At 37.2% G+C, this 20,139-nt stretch overlaps 1 protein-coding gene across 1 annotated transcript in view; it reads left to right on the forward strand.

Moving 5' to 3' along the window:
* LOC101053954 (contactin-associated protein-like 4) overlaps positions 1-20,139 on the forward strand; it is a 106,721-nt gene that overhangs the window by 36,087 nt on the left and 50,495 nt on the right. Inside the window, 4 exon segments of the mRNA XM_074400317.1 lie at positions 364-513; positions 6,130-6,301; positions 14,736-14,842; positions 18,554-18,673. Of these exon segments, the coding sequence (XP_074256418.1) occupies positions 364-513; positions 6,130-6,301; positions 14,736-14,842; positions 18,554-18,673 (549 nt within the window).

Here is a 20,139-nt window from a genome sequence, read left to right on the forward strand (position 1 = left end):
ACAAAAGTGTGGAATAGTGGGTAAACCATTTTATTGGATAGAACTTTGAATTTTGGGAATTCTTAAGCCCTTCCTCCCTAAGAAGGGAATTCCATAGATGGAAGCTAAAATCAATCTATGACAAATTATTGAACTATTTTAACCATCCAGGATTGTCCAGGGTTGTGAATTTTGGAATACCCTGTTTTCCACATAGAGGATGCTGGTTTCCCATTTGCCTCCCTTTACTTGTTGATGTCATTGTTTTTAGTTAATCGAGTTAAGTACTGTACCCAATTGAGTGATGTGTGTATTACTGTTTGTAACCAACTTCTTACGGTGTTCACTACTGAGAGAGAGCTCTAACTGATTTCATCTCCCCAGGTGTCGGATTAAATGATGGGCAGTGGCATTCTGTCTCTTTATCTGCTAAAAAGAATCACTTGAGTGTGGCGGTGGATGGCCATATGGTTTCTGCTACTCCTCTGCTGGGGCCTGAGCAGATTTATTCAGGTGGCACCTATTATTTTGGAGGTAAGACTAGGCATCGGACTCTATGAGCAACTGAACCGTATTTGCATTAGTGCTCCTGTGTCCTGAGGAAGTCATCATGTTTTAACCAATATGAATACTAAGGAATAATTGTTCACTGTCTTTGACCGTGGAAATTTTGGGTGGATCCAGTCAAAAAAATTCTGACCTGAAGTGCATTTTTGCAAGGTGGACTTACTTATGTTTACAATTTCTATAATGAGATTGATTTTAAGTAGGCCACCCTCTTCAGTTCTTACCTTCAAACCTTGTTATATTTTCCTAATGTTAAATGATCCTTATATGTCTTCTTCTGATTTTATGGGTTGATTTAATTGCAGTGTTTTCTTGATTATGCCTCTTAGCTCCTTCAGAGCATCCCTATTGCTTCCCTACTGTCCAATGCAGAAGGACAATATTATGCCAATGGTCAAATAATTTAACTTAATCAGCCACAGCAACCTCTTCTCCTTGCTAAGCAATAATGCACCGATACATTTGATGAAATCAGAACATCAGCCTTTGACACCAGCTCATCTCCCTTAGAGAATAAAAGCAAATGAAGCGTCCACCTGCCCAGTGGATGGTATTTAAACTAAAAGCTTGGAAAAGAAAACCCAAAAAATGGAAATGAATTTTTATCACTGGCAAATTAAAACCAATGTTCTTCTCCATTAGAAATGCAATGTTTTAAAACTGCCGGAAGTAAGACTCACTTCTAATCATGTTGAGGTATTTCTTATATTTGCATTGTTTTGTCGTTGTTATGTTGCGTTTTAATAATTGCTTCTATCTGGAGTCATTTTTTGAATTTGATAGAGGTAGCCCAGTCTTTATTATTCACTAATAAAATACAAATTCTTTTCTAAGTATTGACAGTAAGCACACAGTCCGTGAATTAATTTATAGAATCCTAAAAGCAGAGAAACAAACAAACAAAATAACTGCTACATAATCCATTACTTTAAAAGGCTGCTTAGGGCCAGCAATCTGAAAATATATAATTGCTTCCTTTACTGAGATGTTTAAACCAGGCTGCTTATAAAACCCTTTGGAATATATGATTGATTTTATGGCAATCCATAGTAACACATTCTTTTAATAAATAGTAAGATATATGGAACAACTTAACCAAGAGCTTTCACTTCAAAGGAAGAGATTTAGAAGCACTAAAAGAGATAAGAAAAAAAAAATAGGCCTATTGTTAAATGATGCAAAATAAAAGACTGGATAAAATTGTTTGTAAATCATGAAAGTAGAATCATTGTTCTTCACATATTTTATGTCCTTCACGTTCAGGTTTAACAATGCCTACCTAGTTTGTATAAATTCTTACTCCATTGCTTTTACTCATACTGTAATGTTATTATAGGTAAAATCTATCTCATATGTACTCAGTGATTTTGCTTGTTTTGATTATGATACATATAATATACATCATTTTTTTTTTTTTTTTTTTTGAGACGGAGTTTCGCTCTTGTTACCCAGGGTGGAGTGCAATGGCGCGATCTAGGCTCACCGCAATCTCGGCCTCCTGGGTTCAGGCAATTCTCCTGCCTCAGCCTCCTGAGTAGCTGGGATGACAGGCACGTGCCACCATGCCCAGCTAATTTTTTTTTTATTTTTTATTTTTAGTAGAGATGGGGTTTTACTATGTTGACCGTGATGGTCTCGATCTTTTGACCTCGTGATCCACCCGCCTCGGCCTCCGAAAGCGCTGGGATTACAGGCTTGAGCCACCGCCCCCGGCCTAATATACATCATTTTTTAACAAATGTTTTTGAATAGTTTTAGATTTACAGAAAAGTTGCAAAGATATAGAGAGTTCCTGCACACCCTACGTCCAGTTTCCTGTTGTTCTCACCTTACAGTATATATACATTTTAAAGACTACTAACAATTTTTCTTAAGTACACACCTACCCCTGTGTCCCTCTGCTAGAGACAGATTATCAATGCATGTCTGTCCCTTGAATCCTATCTTTTGATTTCCCATGTAAACGCTCTCCTGAATTTGGGGTTTATTCTTCTTTCATATTTATTTTAATTTTACATCTGTTAAGGTGTTTCTAAATACTATATTGTGAGAGCTTCCACAATAAAATTCCAACTTCAGGGTTTTCTTAAAAAATTATGAATCTCAGGTTTACTTATGTATGTCTGTTTATTCAATCATTTTTTAAATTTGTTGTTCTTCTGTATCAGAATGTGCTTGACCTTGACATGAGGTTGTGTTGATCATTAAATCCAAGCTCTGCAAAATCCAGGCCACCCTCAGATTTTCAGGGCTGAAAGCAAGGGGCCGGATGACAGCAGAAGGTCTGCTGCCCAAGTCTGCCCTGCACTGCCCAGCCTTGTGTTTCCAGAGGAAATCCATCTTCCAGGAAGCCCACTTACGGGTTTTGGGCTGGGAATTGTGGATCCTGGGAGCGAACTAGAGGGGAAAGGTTCTAATTGGACACATCATCTTTTCCTGTGAGGCCTCCTGGTACCATGGGCTAGAGCATGGCTGGAGGAAGACTAAAGTCGGCTCCCTAAAATGCAGGACTGGCACAGGGACCTGGGTGGTACAGGCAATGCGGTGATCAACTCTTGCCAATTTTAGCTGAAAATCTTTCATCCTGGGAACAACCTCCTCTCCCCAGTCCTGGGCAAACTGTGACAGTCGTCGACCCTGGAAAGTTCTATGTAGATGAGACTCCTCTCTATCACTAGGATCTGTGTTGTCTAGTGGAAAGTGTTTTTTAAATAATTCTTCAGCCAGTTTATGTTCAAGTAAGAAGTTATTTCATGTTGTGAGACACATCTCATCAGTTCTCCTTCTCTCTAAATTTAACCGTAAGTTTCCAGTTATAATAGCTCCACTCTTTACCAGTCTTGATAGTGGCTGTCATACTGGGAGAGTGGGCTGGTCCTGAACTAGCAGCCATCTATATATATGCCATGCCAGACTTCTAGTATCTGTCCATCACTTACTACTCTTTACTTTTTTTCCCAGCCTCAAACAAGTGCTTTTCACAGTCAGACTGCATTGTGGTGGTACATTCTGCTAAGCTTTTATCATTTATAAATTACATATTTTACATTTAGATTCTCTAGATTAAGGATGGCTGAGTGTCTGATGTCTGTAAATTCCCTTATGGAATCTTTTGCAATGCCTAACACGCCATGCAGCACAAGCTGCGGATACTGTGTGCAAAATTCTCACATCCCCCTCCCTTGTGTAAAGCAAATATTCTCCATCAAATGAACTGACTACAGCACTGTGAAGTCTAACCTGACATCTCACTTCTGCTGCAGTGACATATAGAGATAATTTATCTGTTATCCTCAGAGGTGCTTAACATGCTGACTGCCTCCAGTAGTGGATCCATCCATTAATTCAGCATTAAGTATTCTTCAGAAATCTTCCTATTTTAGGACTTTCATCTCAAATTGGGCTCAGTGCTGAACTTCTCTCTGGTATTGCCTTATATTAACTTGTTGCTGCCTCTTATCATAGACTAATGACACTAACCTGGGTTGAACCCCTCTTTGTTCCTAGAGTCTCTTGCTTACTGAACATTGTAGCTAGGAATATGAAGTGCCTCATGATAGCATAGCGTGCTTTCTGTAAAATTCCATGATCTTTCCTTGTGACCCTGGGTTGGCTTAGTTTTGTTCCCTACAGGCATATTGCACAATTTATTTTACTCTGAATCAGTTTGAGATGTGTCAGGAAACACCACCTGGAGAGAAGAAGATTAGCAGAGTTATTTATATTCCTGGCGTATTGTAGTTGCTTCAAAATATTAGTGAACTATTATCCTTTCAGTTTTTACCCTCACATTCTTAATTGGCTAATAAGTCATCCAGAATACATACTGAGATTATGGTGACCATATCTTACACTACAGAAGAAATTTAAGCGCTGGAAGTGTGTGTAGTACCATACAATAAATTAATGCTCAAAAAACCTTGATGAATTTTTCCTGATACATTAAATTTGAAACTTCAAAGTCTCCATTAGGTTAAAATAAAATCTTTCCATGTGTCTGATAATAGTTTTAAATTTGAATGCTATCCTTTACTTGCTGTGTGAATGTATTTTGTCAGGAAAACAGAACATTAAGGAAAAATATTATCAGTCCAACAATTTAATTATAATAGAAATTCTCAGGTAGAAAAGTAGTGTGGATTGTACAGGAATTAAGAAGTTGCTGACTCACCTCTTATTCTTTGAAATTGTGATAGTGATTGATGACTATCATGGCAAACAAATGAAGATTAATGAAAAATAATATAATAACCACCTTTCTACTCTCTATGTCAGTGGGTTCAATGGTTTTGAATTTTAGGTCCCACAAATAAGTGAGAACATGTAATGTTTGTCTTTCTGTGCCTGGCTTATTTCACTTAACATAATGATCTCCAGTTCCCTCCGTGTTGTTGCAAGAGGCCGGGAAGGGTCATAGGAGTTGGGGAGGAGTGGGAGATTGTTAATGGGTACAAAATACAGTTAGAAAGGACGCATAGGACCTACCGTTTGATAGCACAACAGGGTAACTGTAGTCAGTCATCACTTAATTGTACATTTTAAAATAACTAAAATAGTTTAATTGGCTTGTTTGTAAAACAAAGGATAAATGCTTCAGAGGATGAATACCCCATTCTCCATGTTGTGATTATTTCACATTGCATGCCTGTTTCAAAATATCTCATGTACCCCATATATACACCTACCATGTACCTATACAAATTGAAAATTGTAATATATGTATTCATACTCCATAAACTTATTTATTCCACTTGGATAAAGAAACATTTAGAATGTCATTAAACCACAGACAATAATGATTAATTTTATATTTATTATTTAAATAATTGTAAACAAGAGTTATATAAACATTAGTAAAAAAATCAGTATAAATAAAACATTCTTTTGTGAGGCAAAGAATAAATAAAATCAAACTGAGAAATTTTTTTTGATGTTAAACCGTCAAGACTTACTAAAATCCGTGTATTTATCCTCTCAAGCATTTGTCCTTTATTTATAGGAAAATACAATAATTAATTTGATAAACAGTTGGTAATGTTATTCCAAGTCAAGATAACCCATTTTCCAAATAGTTAGCTTTATAAATTTCACCAAAGACATTTCACCATTATTAAAGTATCTTTTCTTATACATAGTACATGTATTTCATCAAAGACATTTCACCATTATTAAAGTATCTTTTCTTATACATAGTACATGTATTCGTCTTTTATGTTCTTTTAATTTTGCAGTTCAAAATACTATGTTCCCATCTGTAAGTTATATATAGTTTAATGTTGCTGGCTGGCATGTTTAGGATTCTGAAGCTAATGTGTATATTTTTCGAATCTAGATCAAATTAATATCCTTGCACATTATTATAATACTAGTGACTACCTGGGAATGCTATGTAATTAAAAAATTATTTGTATGAATTTCAATTTGTAATTTAGATCAAACTAATAATGACTACAGTCCTTATTCCCTGCTTGAATACAGAAAATAATCATATGCCTATTTGTTTTATTTTTTAAAATGAAGTTGTCTATGATACTGAATTCTGATTCATTATGATGCATAGTGGTTTAATTTTGTTTTTATCAGGTTGTCCTGACAAAAGCTTTGGATCCAAATGTAGAAGTCCACTTGGTGGATTTCAGGGATGTATGAGGCTCATTTCTATCAGCGGCAAAGTGGTAGATCTGATTTTAGTTCAGCAGGGGTCCCTTGGGAACTTCAGCGACCTTCAGATAGACTCATGTGGCATCTCAGACAGGTAAGGACAATCTCACTTCATTTCAACCTACTTTCAAATTTTGGCATCAGATGAAAATTTATATGTAAGATGAACAATTATTCTCTCCTCTTCCTCATTCTTGTTCCACAGGAAATGGGTTGTATTTCATTAGAGATAAGAAAAAATGCACCCTTTGTTTAAATGTCACGTTTTAAATGACAAAATTTGGAAGACTTGGCCATGTTATGTATGGCCACGTATGTACACATGCTGCCAGTTCATGAAAGATAATGTTGATGCTGGTGTAATTTTAGCTGAGTGTAGATGTATCAAAAATATGTCGCTAATCTCAATATATTAAGGCACGTGAATAGTAAAATTGATCATCAAATACCAATAAATTTCAGACTGTGTGGTTAGTTATTAAACTGACATTTGACACCCTGACAGTGGAATATTTTCCAAGGCAGGGGAATTCAGGTGGTTACAATTTTCCTAATGTGCCTTTTTGAAAACTCATTACCGTCTTCTCTGCAGGGAAAATAAAAATGAATTTCTTCTCTAGAGAAGGTTGGGGCTGTAGTATTGATCAAGATACAAGGATGATCAAAGAGTTTCAGTAAGAGCATCAGTATAGGACATGACAAGGCAGAACTTAGAGTTAATTGTGGAGGACAAATAACCTTATAAATAATATATATGTATTTTTGAGACAAGGTCTGGCTCTGTTGCCCAGGCTGGAGTATACTGTTGTGATTTTAGCCCACTGCAGCTTCTGCCCCATTAGCTCAAGTAATCCTCCTATCTCAGCCTCCCAAGTTGCTGGGACTACAGACATGCAACACCACACCTGGCTAATTTTTATATTTTTTTCTGTAGAGACCGGGTTTTGCCATGTGACCCAGGATGGTCTTGAACACATGAGCTCAAGCTATCTGCCCACTTCAGCCTCCCAAAGTGTTGGAATTACAGGCATGAGCCACTACACCCAACCAAAAATAATAATTAATAGTTAATAATAATTGAAACCTGTGGTTAAGCATGAGCAACTATAGCTAAGTCATCTTGTCAGTCATGCTTTAATATCAAGGCTGTTAATTTTAATTATTGAGTTTAATGGAATGTCATAACCATTACAGATTAAACAATTTTTTAAACAGTGTGACAAAATTAGCTTCAACCCTGTAGTCATGTTCAATATGTATTTTGAATAAATACATAAATTGTGAGCATCAAAAGTAACTTTTTACTTTCATGAAACATTTTGTCAACAAAAAGACTCTTCTATTTGTATACAACAGACCACTCAGTAGTATTTGTCAATCCTATTTTGAACACTAATACTTCATTATGTCCCGAAAACAGTAATAATAATCATATTTAGCAATAGGATTAGAAGGACATACTTTCCTCCCCACAAATGTTTGTTTATTTAAAACAATTTGCCGAGAAAACAGTTCTTTTCTTTTTCTTTTTTTTTGAGTCATTGTTTTGTTTCTGTCACTTAGGCTGGAGTGTAGTGGAGCGATCTTAGCTCACCACAGCTTCTGTCTCCCGGGTTCAAGCGATTCTCCTGCCTCAGCCTCCCGAGTAGCTGGGATTACAGGCATGTGCCACCCCGCCTGGTTAATTTTGTATTTTTAGTAGACACGGGGTTTCTCCATGTTGGTCAGGCTGGTCTCAGGTAATCCACCCACCTTGGCCTCCCAAAGTGCTGGGATTACAGGTGTGAGCCACCATGCCTGTTGAAAAAAATTCTTTCTATAATGAAAGATGACATGAAAGAGATAATTTAGACATTAAACCTCAACTGGGTTGATTCGAGGATTGAATGACTTCTGGGTCCAATTTTTTTAACTTGTTCATAGTTACAACCTTAACAGCTCTGGAACCTAAAATCTGATTTGGGGAAGGGCACGCAGTGAGGCTTCCTGGGCCTGACTTCTTAATATGAGGATTGTTCACAGAGGCAGGGACTCCCCATCGCCAGATGGGGAGCAGCCATCAGGGAAACTGGCAGGGAGAGGGTCAGTCACACACACTGAGTGATAGTGCATGTTGGCTATTTCAGATTGCAGAGCATTCATTGGGTACAAGTATATCCACCCTTTGTCCTGTGTAAACATGTTCTGGAACTGCCATTTTATATAAGGGCTCCCAGTTGCCTACAATCTGAGGGTAGATACTTTCTGTAAGATAGAGGACCATCAGCGCAATTGGAGAATATATCACTTTAGTACCATACCATAAAAATGCTTTTTTCAGAAATAGCATCTTGATAGATCTTGACTACACATGTTTCTCTTTAAAAGATGCTTTAGGCTAACAGCAACCCTAACAATCTTTAAAAAAAATAGCAAAAATCAAGTAACATTTGTGTACCTTCTAAATTTCTACGTGTATCTCTAAACATATTGTCTTATACTCGAAGAAGATTTTTATTTAGTTTGGTCTTGTATGCTATACTTGCTGACATGGTATCCCAAGATGGATGGCATCCCATACATTAAATGGACCTTTAAAAAAAAATCTGTATACCAGGCCTCGTGCTAAGCACTTAACATGAATGAACATTTAAATCAAGCCTCGTAAAATCTCTTAGAACCTGTTCTTAATAGTGTTTGTTTTCTATAAATATGGGATCAGATGTACAGAGAGAGTAAGTTGGCTAACATGACATGTCTAAGAAAAGGCATAGCCCAGCCTCTAATCCAAGCATGCTGGATCCAGAAAAGTCCCCTAAATGTTTGCCTGCCATGCCATGCAGCCCCTCTGGGTGCAATTTAACATGTGGGGTGGTTAATATTTAATCCATGCATAATAAAGATATCATTTGATGGTTTAATAAACTATAATTAAAAATAAGCAGTAACATTAAAAACATTAACAATCTGACAGGAAATTAATGCAGGTTTTTAAAAACTATAATTGACTTTAAGTTGGCTCAGACCTACACATAAAGGTGTAATTACAAATACACATACATGCTCGTGTTCATATTACATGGCTATTCACACACACTGTCTGCACTCATGCACCACTGTGGTTTTTCCACACAGTTTTTCTTATATATATACACTCGTATGCTCATTCACATAGCCCAGAGCTTCTTAACACATTCACACACCATTCTTACACACATTTGCTCAACTCCTCACATATTTTTATTAATGCACACTCATACACATGCACATGACCATCCTTATACACTCCTCCACCCGTAAGTCCTACCCACACTTCTTATATTCACATCTTCCTTATACAGAGTCATTCTGCCACCACACATACACCTAGAAGACCTCCCCTCATCCTCCGTGGACGTGCAGCAGGGTGGCCCTCAGTCCGGGGACTCTGGAGAGGGGTGGCTGATAGGGGAGTACAGAACTGAAAAGCCAGCTGCTGTCCAAGTCCCCACATCTGGGTCCAAAATGTGAGCGGGGCTGGGGCAGGAGTGATGGCTGCTAAGACAACAATTCTTACGAATTTGCTTGGACCTAAAACACGTATTAAAGGAAATTGTTTAGTATATCATTTGTTATCAAAGGACGCCTGGGCTGCAGAGACCCCTGACAGGAACTAAGAGGCTGTCGAGTGACAGTGTCCACCTCGTGACCTCAGCAAGCCCAGTACCAGTTCCTGGCTTCCTTGGCTCCAGCCTCTGCACCTCCATCACCTGTCCTTCCAATTCACCCCTAGTACCTGGCCCTCGGGCTCTGGCCTCCAGCCTCCGTGGCACCATCCTCCATCCAGGCCCATCGTTTCCCTCCTCCTTTCTGGTGGAGTTTCTACCTGCCTACTTTGCCTCTTCTCCATGAAGCCCTCAAGCCTGCCCTTTCTTCCTTATGCTTACACGTGGGGTTTGTTCCAGCTGATCTGAAGATCATGGCGTTATTCTGCCTCCTGGAATACTGAAGGCATGGCCCTTTTGGAGGCGAGGGTTCGGCATATGAGGAGCTTGGTTCTTGTCACTATCAAAATTTTGAGGAAGAGTATAAAATATGGCTTGTGATGGTCATGATTATCCCAGCACTCATAGGCACTTAAGTTTGTTTTCCTAAATGTGATCATGTGTAGAGTTTACTACAATATTAATTCCAGCCAGTCTTCACATTGTATGAAAGCTTTTGAAATTTACATTGAAATGGAAAGGGAATCAGGAGACATCAAAATCTTACTATCACTTTAGGTTTGGATATGTTGATGTAAGCATTTGTTAAAGTTCACAAGCAATGAAAATGATGGCAATATCCAAGGAAAAGCTTTAGTGGCTGGAGGGAATGGGTTAATGGATTGTCTTATCTTGAATTGGAGTGAGTAGGGAGGAGAAAAATGTAAAACACAACTGTTTAGAACACTGGGTGAGAATGAGTACTATAGAACATGTTGTCATTGGTTACTAGTAGAAACATTGCTGTAATAGAATGACTTTAAATAAAATCCACAATTTAATCTTTCACATTTGAATTAAAAATATGAAAAACCTAGTCTAACAAGAATCAAGAAAAATTGACTCTGTTGGTCTTTTTGAAGCAGATAAATAGAAATAGCATGTGTATCACAATCATTTAAGAGTCTTTCTTTTGGATTTTAGGCAAAGCCACTTAGATTGATTTCCTTTTGAAATGTAGTTTGAGGTTTGCTAAAGAATAGCCTTTGGTTTTCTGTTCCTGCATTAGTTTGCTATAAATAGTGGTCTGTAGCTCCATCTGTGTTCCTGCAAAGGATGTGATCTCACTCTTTTTCATGGCTGCATGGTATTCCATCGTGTATATGAACCACATTCTCTTTATCTGGTTTATCATTAATGAGCATTTAGATTGATTCCGTGTCTTTGCCATTGAGAAGACTAATGCAACGAATACAGCATGTTCTTACTTACAAGTGGAGCCAAATGATGAGGATATATAGACATAAAGAGGGGAACAACACACATACTGGGATCTGCTGGAGGCTGGAGGGTGGGAGGAAGGAGAGGATCAGGAAAAATAACTAATGGGTGCTAGGCTCAGTACCTGGGTGATGGAATCATCTGTACAATAAACCCTCATGACACAAGTTTACCCCATAAAAAACCTGCACCTAAGTTACCCCTGAACTTAAAATAACACTTTAAAAAAAAAACATAAAATACCCAGTAGATTTTAAAAAAAGGCTTTTCTGAATAATCTCCTTTTAAGTTTGATTACTGAGAATTGTTATTGTTTTGATATTTTAAAATCTCCTTGGTTTTATACATCGTCATTGATTCGAAATGCTTAAAATTAAATAAATCATGATACATTTTTGAATGAATTCCTATGAATCTATAAAAATGCTAAATATATATAAACTTAATGAGTATAAAAAGATGCTGATTATTAATTTTTGGTTTCTTAAAAAGCAGATTGTAAAGTAGTGTTTATTTTTACATTTATGAATATATATATACATATCTACATGTTTGTAGTGGTCATTCATACACAATGAAATTGCCAATGACATTTCTTTTTTATTTTCTCCTGGATTGTTTAATTTCTGTACAGTGGACTTTTCATTTTCTTATAATTAGGCAAAATGCATAATGTTTTTAGTTTAAATTGGAAAAATTTTTTTTTTTTTTTGAGACGGAGTTTCGCTCTTGTTACCCAGACTGGAGTGCAATGGCGCGATCTCGGCTCACCACAACCTCCGCCTCCTGGGTTCAGGCGATTCTCCTGCCTCAGCCTCCTGAGTAGCTGGGATTACAGGCACGCGCCACCACACCCAGCTAATTTTTTGCACCTTTAGTAGAGACGGGGTTTCACCATGTTGGCCAGGATGGTCTCGATCTCTCGACCTCGTGATCCACCCGCCTCGGCCTCCCAAAGTGCTGGGATTACAGGCTTGAGCCACTGCACCCGGCCGGAAAAAATTTTATAAGCAAATCATGAAGTTTCCATTCTTCATTTTAATAAAAGAGATGGCAGAAACCCTATTATGAATATATTCTTGGCAGGCTTTGTAGTTTATTTTTTAATTGGGGATGAATGAGGACATTTAAAGCCTTGGTCTCTTGGTATGTTTCATTCTGAATTCTAAAAGGTATCAGTAATTTGATCAGGCTTATTTGAGTCCATACCCCAAGTTCCCAAAGTGTCCTTGATACACTGCCTATTTGTACGTGATGTGCTATCTGTCTCAGTATTTTTTTTTTTTTTTTTGAGATGGAGTCTCACTCTTGCCCAACCTGGAGTGCAGTGGCATGGTCTCAGCGCAGTGCAACCTCTGCCTCCGGACTTCAAGCCTTTCTTTTGCCTCAGTTGTCCGAGTAGCTGGGATTACAGGCATGTGCCGCCATATCCAGTTAATTTTTTGTACTTTTGGTAGAGTCCGGATTTCACCATGTTGGCCAGGCTGGGCTCAAACTCCTGACCTCATGATCTGCCCGCCTCGGCCTCCCTAAGTGCTGGGATTACAGGTGTGAGCCACTGCGACCAGGCAACTTTACTGTGCCTCTGAGTGGAAAGATAGATCTAACACTTTGGTTTAAAAAGTGGCTTAGCTATGAATAGCTTAATAAGTATTTATTTCCTTACAACTGGCTAATAGTGTCACTGAGATGAGGCCATCTGTGTTTTCTTATTGGTGCTTAAAGGAGTTAGGATCCTACCTCCCCAGAGGCTGGGCGACAGGGGCTCCATTTTTCTTAATGATTACATTTTAAAGGGGTGGTTCCCAGGTCCTTGAAGGATATTGTTGGGTTGTGAAACTGGCAAGAGACTGGGAAAAGATTTACATCTCAAAGGGACAAAGAAAGAATTGATCACTTTAAGTTTTCTTAAGTAAATGCTCTAAGATAGGGGACTCCAGGGCCTACAGTCAACAAGAAACCTATTTGAACTTTGGTTAAGCTGAGGGGAATGTTAGTGCCATTTTAGTCCTTATAATGAGGGGGGGAAAAATCCATAATATTTTTCAGTTAAAATTGGAAGAATTATATAAGCAAAACAGGAAGTTCTCATCCTTAGTTTTAACAAAGGAAGTGGTAGAAACTGTATCACAAATATATTCTTGGCAGGTTTTGTAGTTTATTTATTTGTTAACCTCTAATGAATGAGGGCATTTAAATCTTGATCACAATGTATGTTTCATTCTAAATGGTAAAGGCCTCAAAAATCTGATCAGGGCTATCTGAGTCAATAACAAAAGTTTCTAAGCTTCTTTTTCTTCTTCTTCTTTTTTTTAAATCTGTGGCTCCGTATGTGTCTCAGTAATTTTCACTGTTCCCTTAAGCCAAAAGACCTTCCTAACACTAGAAATATATCCCTAACCTTAAAAAGTGGTTTAGGTCCAAAAAACTTAACAAATATACCCTAACAACTTAGGAACCCTTTGAAAAAAGTAATAACCCTTTGAAAAAAGTAATACAAATTATTGGAAAAAAATAATAATTTTATTTTGAGTTCAACACAGTGACTTAGTGTTTAGGCATGTGTACCTATTGAACAATGCTCAGTTTTTCAAAACTTGAAATCAAATCAGACTCCAGAGCTGGGTATGGTGGTGAAAGCCTGTAATCCCAGCTACTCCAGAGGCTGAGGCAGGAGAATCCAGGAGGCAGAACCCCTGCTTGAACCGAGGAGGCAGAGGTTGTAGTGAGCCAAGATTGCGCCACTGCTCTCTAGAACCTGGTCAACAGAGTGAGACTCTGTCTCAAAAACAAAAACAAAAACAAAAACAAAGAAAAGAAAGATCAGGCACTAGTAGCCTCATTTTTTTGTTCAATGTTGATTTCACACAGCACTTGCTGTTTAAAAAAAATCAGTTACTAAAACCCTGCTCCTCACAGATAGGATGTGATTAAAGGGAATACATGATGATGTAATGTCGAAACTAAACTACCTCAAGCTAGTTAGTAAGTCACACAGTATTCGATAGATGTTGAGTATGACAGATATTTCTCTTGAAAGCTTAAATTATCCTGGGAGTCTCTATGAGTTCTGATTTGCACCTTAGAGCAGCACCCCGACACACTGCTTGAAATCTGAGTCTATGCTGTATCTTCTCCTACGTTCCTAGACGTATACCTCAAGTGAAGAAAGATGTTTCTCTGTGTTCCTTTTTTTCTTTTCTACTTTTATTTTTATTCCTTCTCCTTTCAGTGTTCGAAAAATGTTGCAATTCAATGTGATAAAAATGTTATGTCATGGATGCTGTTGATATTCCTGGCAACATATTGAATTGTGTTATGTCTCTTAGGGCAAACGAAGGGCTCTGATACAGTAAGACATGTTGAAAACAAAGTAATTGCAACTACCTGAGAATTGGCTGAAGTCTGATGAATTTATTGATCTAAGCTTTAGTTCTGTGATTAAAGTGATTAACAACAGACGGAAGCATCATTAGTCATTGTGTTAGAGTTGACGTGTGTCTTTCTCAGGACCATGTGTAAATGATCAATACTTTAAGATGTCTGAAAATGAAAACTGGTGATTGTAACTACTCCTTCTTTTAGGTGTTTGCCCAACTATTGTGAACACGGTGGGGAGTGTTCCCAGTCTTGGAGCACCTTCCATTGTAACTGTACCGACACTGGTTACAGAGGAGCTACTTGCCATAACTGTAAGTGGAACAGATCTGCTTTTTCTTGACCCTGGGATGGTTCCTTTGTCCCAGTTCCCTTTTCATTACTATGTGTATGTATGTCCGTGCTGTGCAAACTTAGCTTCCAGTTGTTAATCCACATCTCGTTTCATAAAGTAGTCAAGATTCCATGTAGAAACACATAATATGAAATAGGTAAGAAAAGAGTAGAATACCTGGCAAAGGGAAAATACATACAGAAGATGAAAGGTAGCTAAGGATTGAAAATAAATTACATGCAGAATGTGAATTTAGTTATCTCGTTCTGTTACTTGAATTGGGCCAGCGTTTTGACACTAAACTTTCTAGAAGGCACAGTACAAGTGGAAACGTGATCAGTTACCAAATTCTTACTATTCATACTATTAAACAAAGAGATTCTCAGGAACAGCCCTGGCTGGACTTGGGGCAGGGTGATTTGTGGTATGAAGATTTAGATATCCAATGGAGACTAGATGTCGTAGTCTATTTGGGTAGCTGTAACAGAATGCCATAGCCTAGGTGACCTATAAACTGTTGAAATATATTTCTCATGGTTCTGGAGGCTGAGAACATCAAGATCAAGATGCCAGCAGATTAGTTGAGGGTATGCTTCTTGATTCATAGACTTCCACCTTCTCACTGTGTCCTCACATGGTAGAAGGGCTGAGGGATCTCTCTGGGGTCTCTTTTTTTTTCCCTTTTTTTTTTTTTTTTTTTTTTTTTCTGAGATGGGGTTTCATTCTTGTTGTCCAGGCTGGAGTGCAATGACACGATCTCAGCTCACCGAAACCTCCACCTCCTGGCTTCAAGTGATTCTCCTGCCTCACCCTCTGGAGTAGCTGGGATTACACTCGTGTGCCATCATGCCCAGCTAATTTTGTATTTATAATAGAGATGGGGTTTCTCCACGTTGGTCAGGTTGGTCTCAAACTCCCGACCTCAGGTGATCCACCCGCCTTGCCCTCCCAAAATGCTGGGATTACACATGTGAGCCACTGTGTCCGTCCTGGGATCTCTTTAAGAAGGGCACTGATACCATTCGTGAGGGCTCCTCTCTCATGGCCTAATCACTTCACTAAGGGCCCACCTCCAAATACCACCACATTAGGAATTTTCAGGGGAGGGGACATAAACCTTCAGTCTATTGCACTAGGTAATCTTCACATTTTCCTGCCCCACCTAGTTAATGAGGGTGATAAGGAAAAGGATGGTAGGTAATGATTAAATTATGGTGGTAGATCAATAGTTAATTTTCTTCAATACTTTCTAAATGTCAGGTACTTATCTAGTATTTTATATGTCCTAACTCTTTTAATTCTGATGGTCATCCTAGTATGTGAATACAATTATATGCAACTTACTTATAAAGTAATAGATATTAATCCACTTGTTCAAGCAACTTAAAATAGTTGAGGCAGAGTGAGGTTGTGAACATGTGGCATCATCTTCTAGAGCCTGGGATAACAACCAATGTCCTTTTTTTTTTTTCTGTATTATAAATCATGCATTTTTTTTTTTCTGGTGAAATGCTTGCATATGTTGAAAGGCTCATGTTAGTTCATTGTCCAGTTGTTCCAGTGCATATTACGGGAAGACCAAAATACCCATCCCCCCATTTTTCCCTACCGTTACTGACATTTCTGAGCAACTGAACTAGTATTATCTCCTATACCCTTGACTTAAGTCATGGGTATTAGGTACAAAGCCATCAGTCTGATCACCTTTGGTCTGTTACACTGTACTCTGCTTTGTCCTCCTGCCAGAGTTGAGATTGGAATCCTGGGCTCTCAGCTCTGGGGGCCTGCACAGAGGACCCTTGGAAGCCCTGATTCCATGCTGGGAAGGACATCAAGAGAATCTCCCAGTTATACCACTATTGCTGCTGGAGTCATTCCTGGGCATGAATTGTGTATATTGAGGTGCCTGATAGGATTTTTATGAAGAATGTTTGCTGTTGAGAAAGCCACACATCATCTGTACCAAGAAGCTATCTCCTCACCTGTACCCACATGCCCAGTTATCTGACCTAGGACACCCAGCTAGTGGAGGGACAGTGTTTGTTTTTTTTTTTTTTTATATCCTCCATTATCCCCATGTGGTAACTAACTCAAAACAGAAAGCTTTTCAGTGTTTTCACTATTCATTTTAATTATTATCAATGACTGAATCTAAATATAAACCAAACAACTCTGAAGACAAAAATTAGATAATAAATAAAGTTACTTTCATCTGTGACCTACAATTTGATCCAGTAATTGAGTTTAATTTTTTAGGTTCTTTAGAAGACAGCTCTAATAGAGCTGAAGGGTTTTTTTTTCCGTAGCTATTCTGAGAAATGGAGCCATATCAACAGTCTTGGTTATAGTGGAGGGCAGGAAATTGGGTTTGTTACAAAGCCTTATTAGGAAATAATCATTAAACAGTCATGATATAAAAATCAAGCCATACACATAAAGCAGAAGTCCTTCCAAGTATTCTCATCCAATCCTTTTCCACAACTACAAAGTTGTGATGTTCTGCCAAACTATTTCAAGGACTTTATGAACATAGGCATGTGTACATAGAAATATATAAACTGGTCATTTTTACATGCCCACGTCAGTGCACAAAGTGCAGATGTGACTGGAAAACGATCCATGCTTATTTCTCTATCAGTGTGATATATAATAGGAACAACATAAAACCGTCACACTGTGGAGAAGTGTGGAAGTAAATTTATATGATTACTTGAAATCTTGGTAACATTGAACAAATTACCCATATTGTTTTGTGTTGTCTAACCACTCATTAACATAATTTTCAAAACTCAAATAGATTCCGGGTTGAAGATTCAGGGGATTGTTTATTTCCCGTTTCACAGAATGAAACGCTTAATGGAAGTTCTCATCGTATTTGGCCAAGTGCTCAATGAGAGGTGTGCATTGTACACAAGTGTTAATATGAAACCTTGTACATGGCAAATACAATATTATATGATTAAAAACATCCAAATGTCCAATTATGGATCTAAAAATACATTGAAACTACTTGAGGGCATAGTTCATACAAGTATTTCTTCTGCTTCGAATTTTAATTACCTTGATTCTCATTATAGAGCATTGGTGAGAGTTTCTTTAGTAAATTACTCTAAAAATTATTGATGAGGAGCTTTGTGAATGATATTTGTTTTATGAAAAAATATTTTATCTATAGTTAATTTTCCGTAAGAATGGAGTATAGTTACAACATGATTTAAAATGTTTCTATTGTATAATTACTGGCAAACGGCAGGTTATTTAATGAGGTTACACTGTTGTGCTTTAGACATTAGGTTATTAAAAGGTGCTACTAGAATTAGAAATTCCAAAATGTGCGCCACAAGATAAGTTACGACATTGTACGTATAAGACTCTAATATTTAACACCTACCTTTTCTTTCCTTATTCTTCATAATGTCAAAGTAGCTAAATTTTGATTTTGACCAAGTGATTTCATTTTCCTTCAGCAATTAAAAAGTCATAAAATTATCCTCATTTTTTTCCATCAAATCACTTTCATCCGTATTACTTTTTTAAAATAATTGAGTTTTGTTTTAAAGTAAGTTTTGCCTTTTCTCCTAGTTAGTAATGTACGTATTAAATTTCAAGACTTGCCGTATTTCATGTCCAAATTAAAAGCGAAGAGATTCATTTCATGCTATTCCATCAATGTTGATTCTTTCTTTTAAAGCTATCTATGAGCAGTCATGTGAAGCCTATAAGCACAGAGGAAATGCTTCAGGGTTTTACTATATAGATTCAGATGGAAGTGGTCCCCTGGAACCATTTCTTCTATATTGCAATATGACCGGTGAGTTAATCAGCTTTTATTTTATAGTTAACTTTGCATGCTTGTTTTAAATACACAAAATTAAAATGGAATAAGCAGAATGTTGACCTCATTTGCCACTTGATCAAAATGTGTGCTGTTCCTTAGAAGAACTGAAAATAAATCTTTAAAAAATAATTACATGGTAATGATTTTAAATGTCTCTTTTAGCGCATGTGGTATCTGTCTAAAACATCTAATAAGAAATATTTCCAATTATGTCCCCAAACAAGAAGGATAGACCATCTCAGGGAGAAGATTAATACATGTAAAAGCTTTGAACAATATTTACTTTTCAAATGTATGTAAACATAAGGTTTACATCTTCTTGAATTCTTTACTTACATAAGTTTACATAAAAACTAATAATCATGGAAAATGTGTTTGATGAAATTCAGCATTAATTCTTAATTTAAAACATTCCACAAATGGCCAATAGAAGGAAGTTTTCTCATTTTGATAAACAGTGCCCACCAGAATACCTTACAGCATATATTACAGTTTATAGTGGAATTGGAAAGCTTTTCCTGTCACCAGCATTAATACCATTCTCTTCACCATTGTATTGGAGGTCCTAGACAGTGCAATAAAGTAAGAGAAAGAAATGGAAAACATAAGTATTGGGGGAAAAAAGACTATTTGTAGTTAATCAGATTATATATTAAAATACTCTAAACAGTTTACAGATAAAGTATTATGATTAGGATTGTCATTGTCAAATATAAAATTAATTTTATTTTGTACATCAGCAGTAAAAATTAGAAAATACGCTTTTAGGAGATCATATTTTCAATAGCATAAAAATTCTCAAACATATGGTAGTAAATCTAATGAGAGACATACAAGGTTTCTACACAGATAAGTATAAAACACCCTTTAGATGACCTAATGTCCTAAAAAAATGGAGGAATATTAAATGTTTACTGATTAGAAGACTCAATATTGTCTAATACCAGTTCTTGCAAACTAGATATTGACTCAGTGCAAACCTAAATTAAAATTCAAGCAGGGTGTTTGCTTGCAGGTTGGTGTGGTTATTTTGGTGAAAATCAACAGGCATATTCTAAAATTCATGAGTAAATGCAAAGAGACAAGAAGAGCCAAGTCACTCAGTCTTGAAGAACAGATTTAAAGGGTTCAACTCTGCCTGATAAAGACATTATGCTGATATGCTATGTAAAGCTGTATGTAGCTGCCTCAAAGATAAACAAATAGACCAATAAAAGCAAAATAGCGAATGTATAAACACACTCACTCATATATAGATAATTGATTTATTGCCAAAGTGGCATTGATACATAGCAAAGGAAAGATGGTCTTTTCAACCAGTAGTACTGATTGAAATTGTACTTAAATGTCAATAAAAGGAGTACTAATCTCTTCCTCATTAAGCACACACAGGCACACACACAGAGATAAATTCTAGACGAACTGTGCTGTCCAGCATG

This window comes from Saimiri boliviensis, chromosome 6, assembly GCF_048565385.1.
Source record: "Saimiri boliviensis isolate mSaiBol1 chromosome 6, mSaiBol1.pri, whole genome shotgun sequence".
Classification (NCBI taxonomy): domain Eukaryota; kingdom Metazoa; phylum Chordata; class Mammalia; order Primates; family Cebidae; genus Saimiri; species Saimiri boliviensis.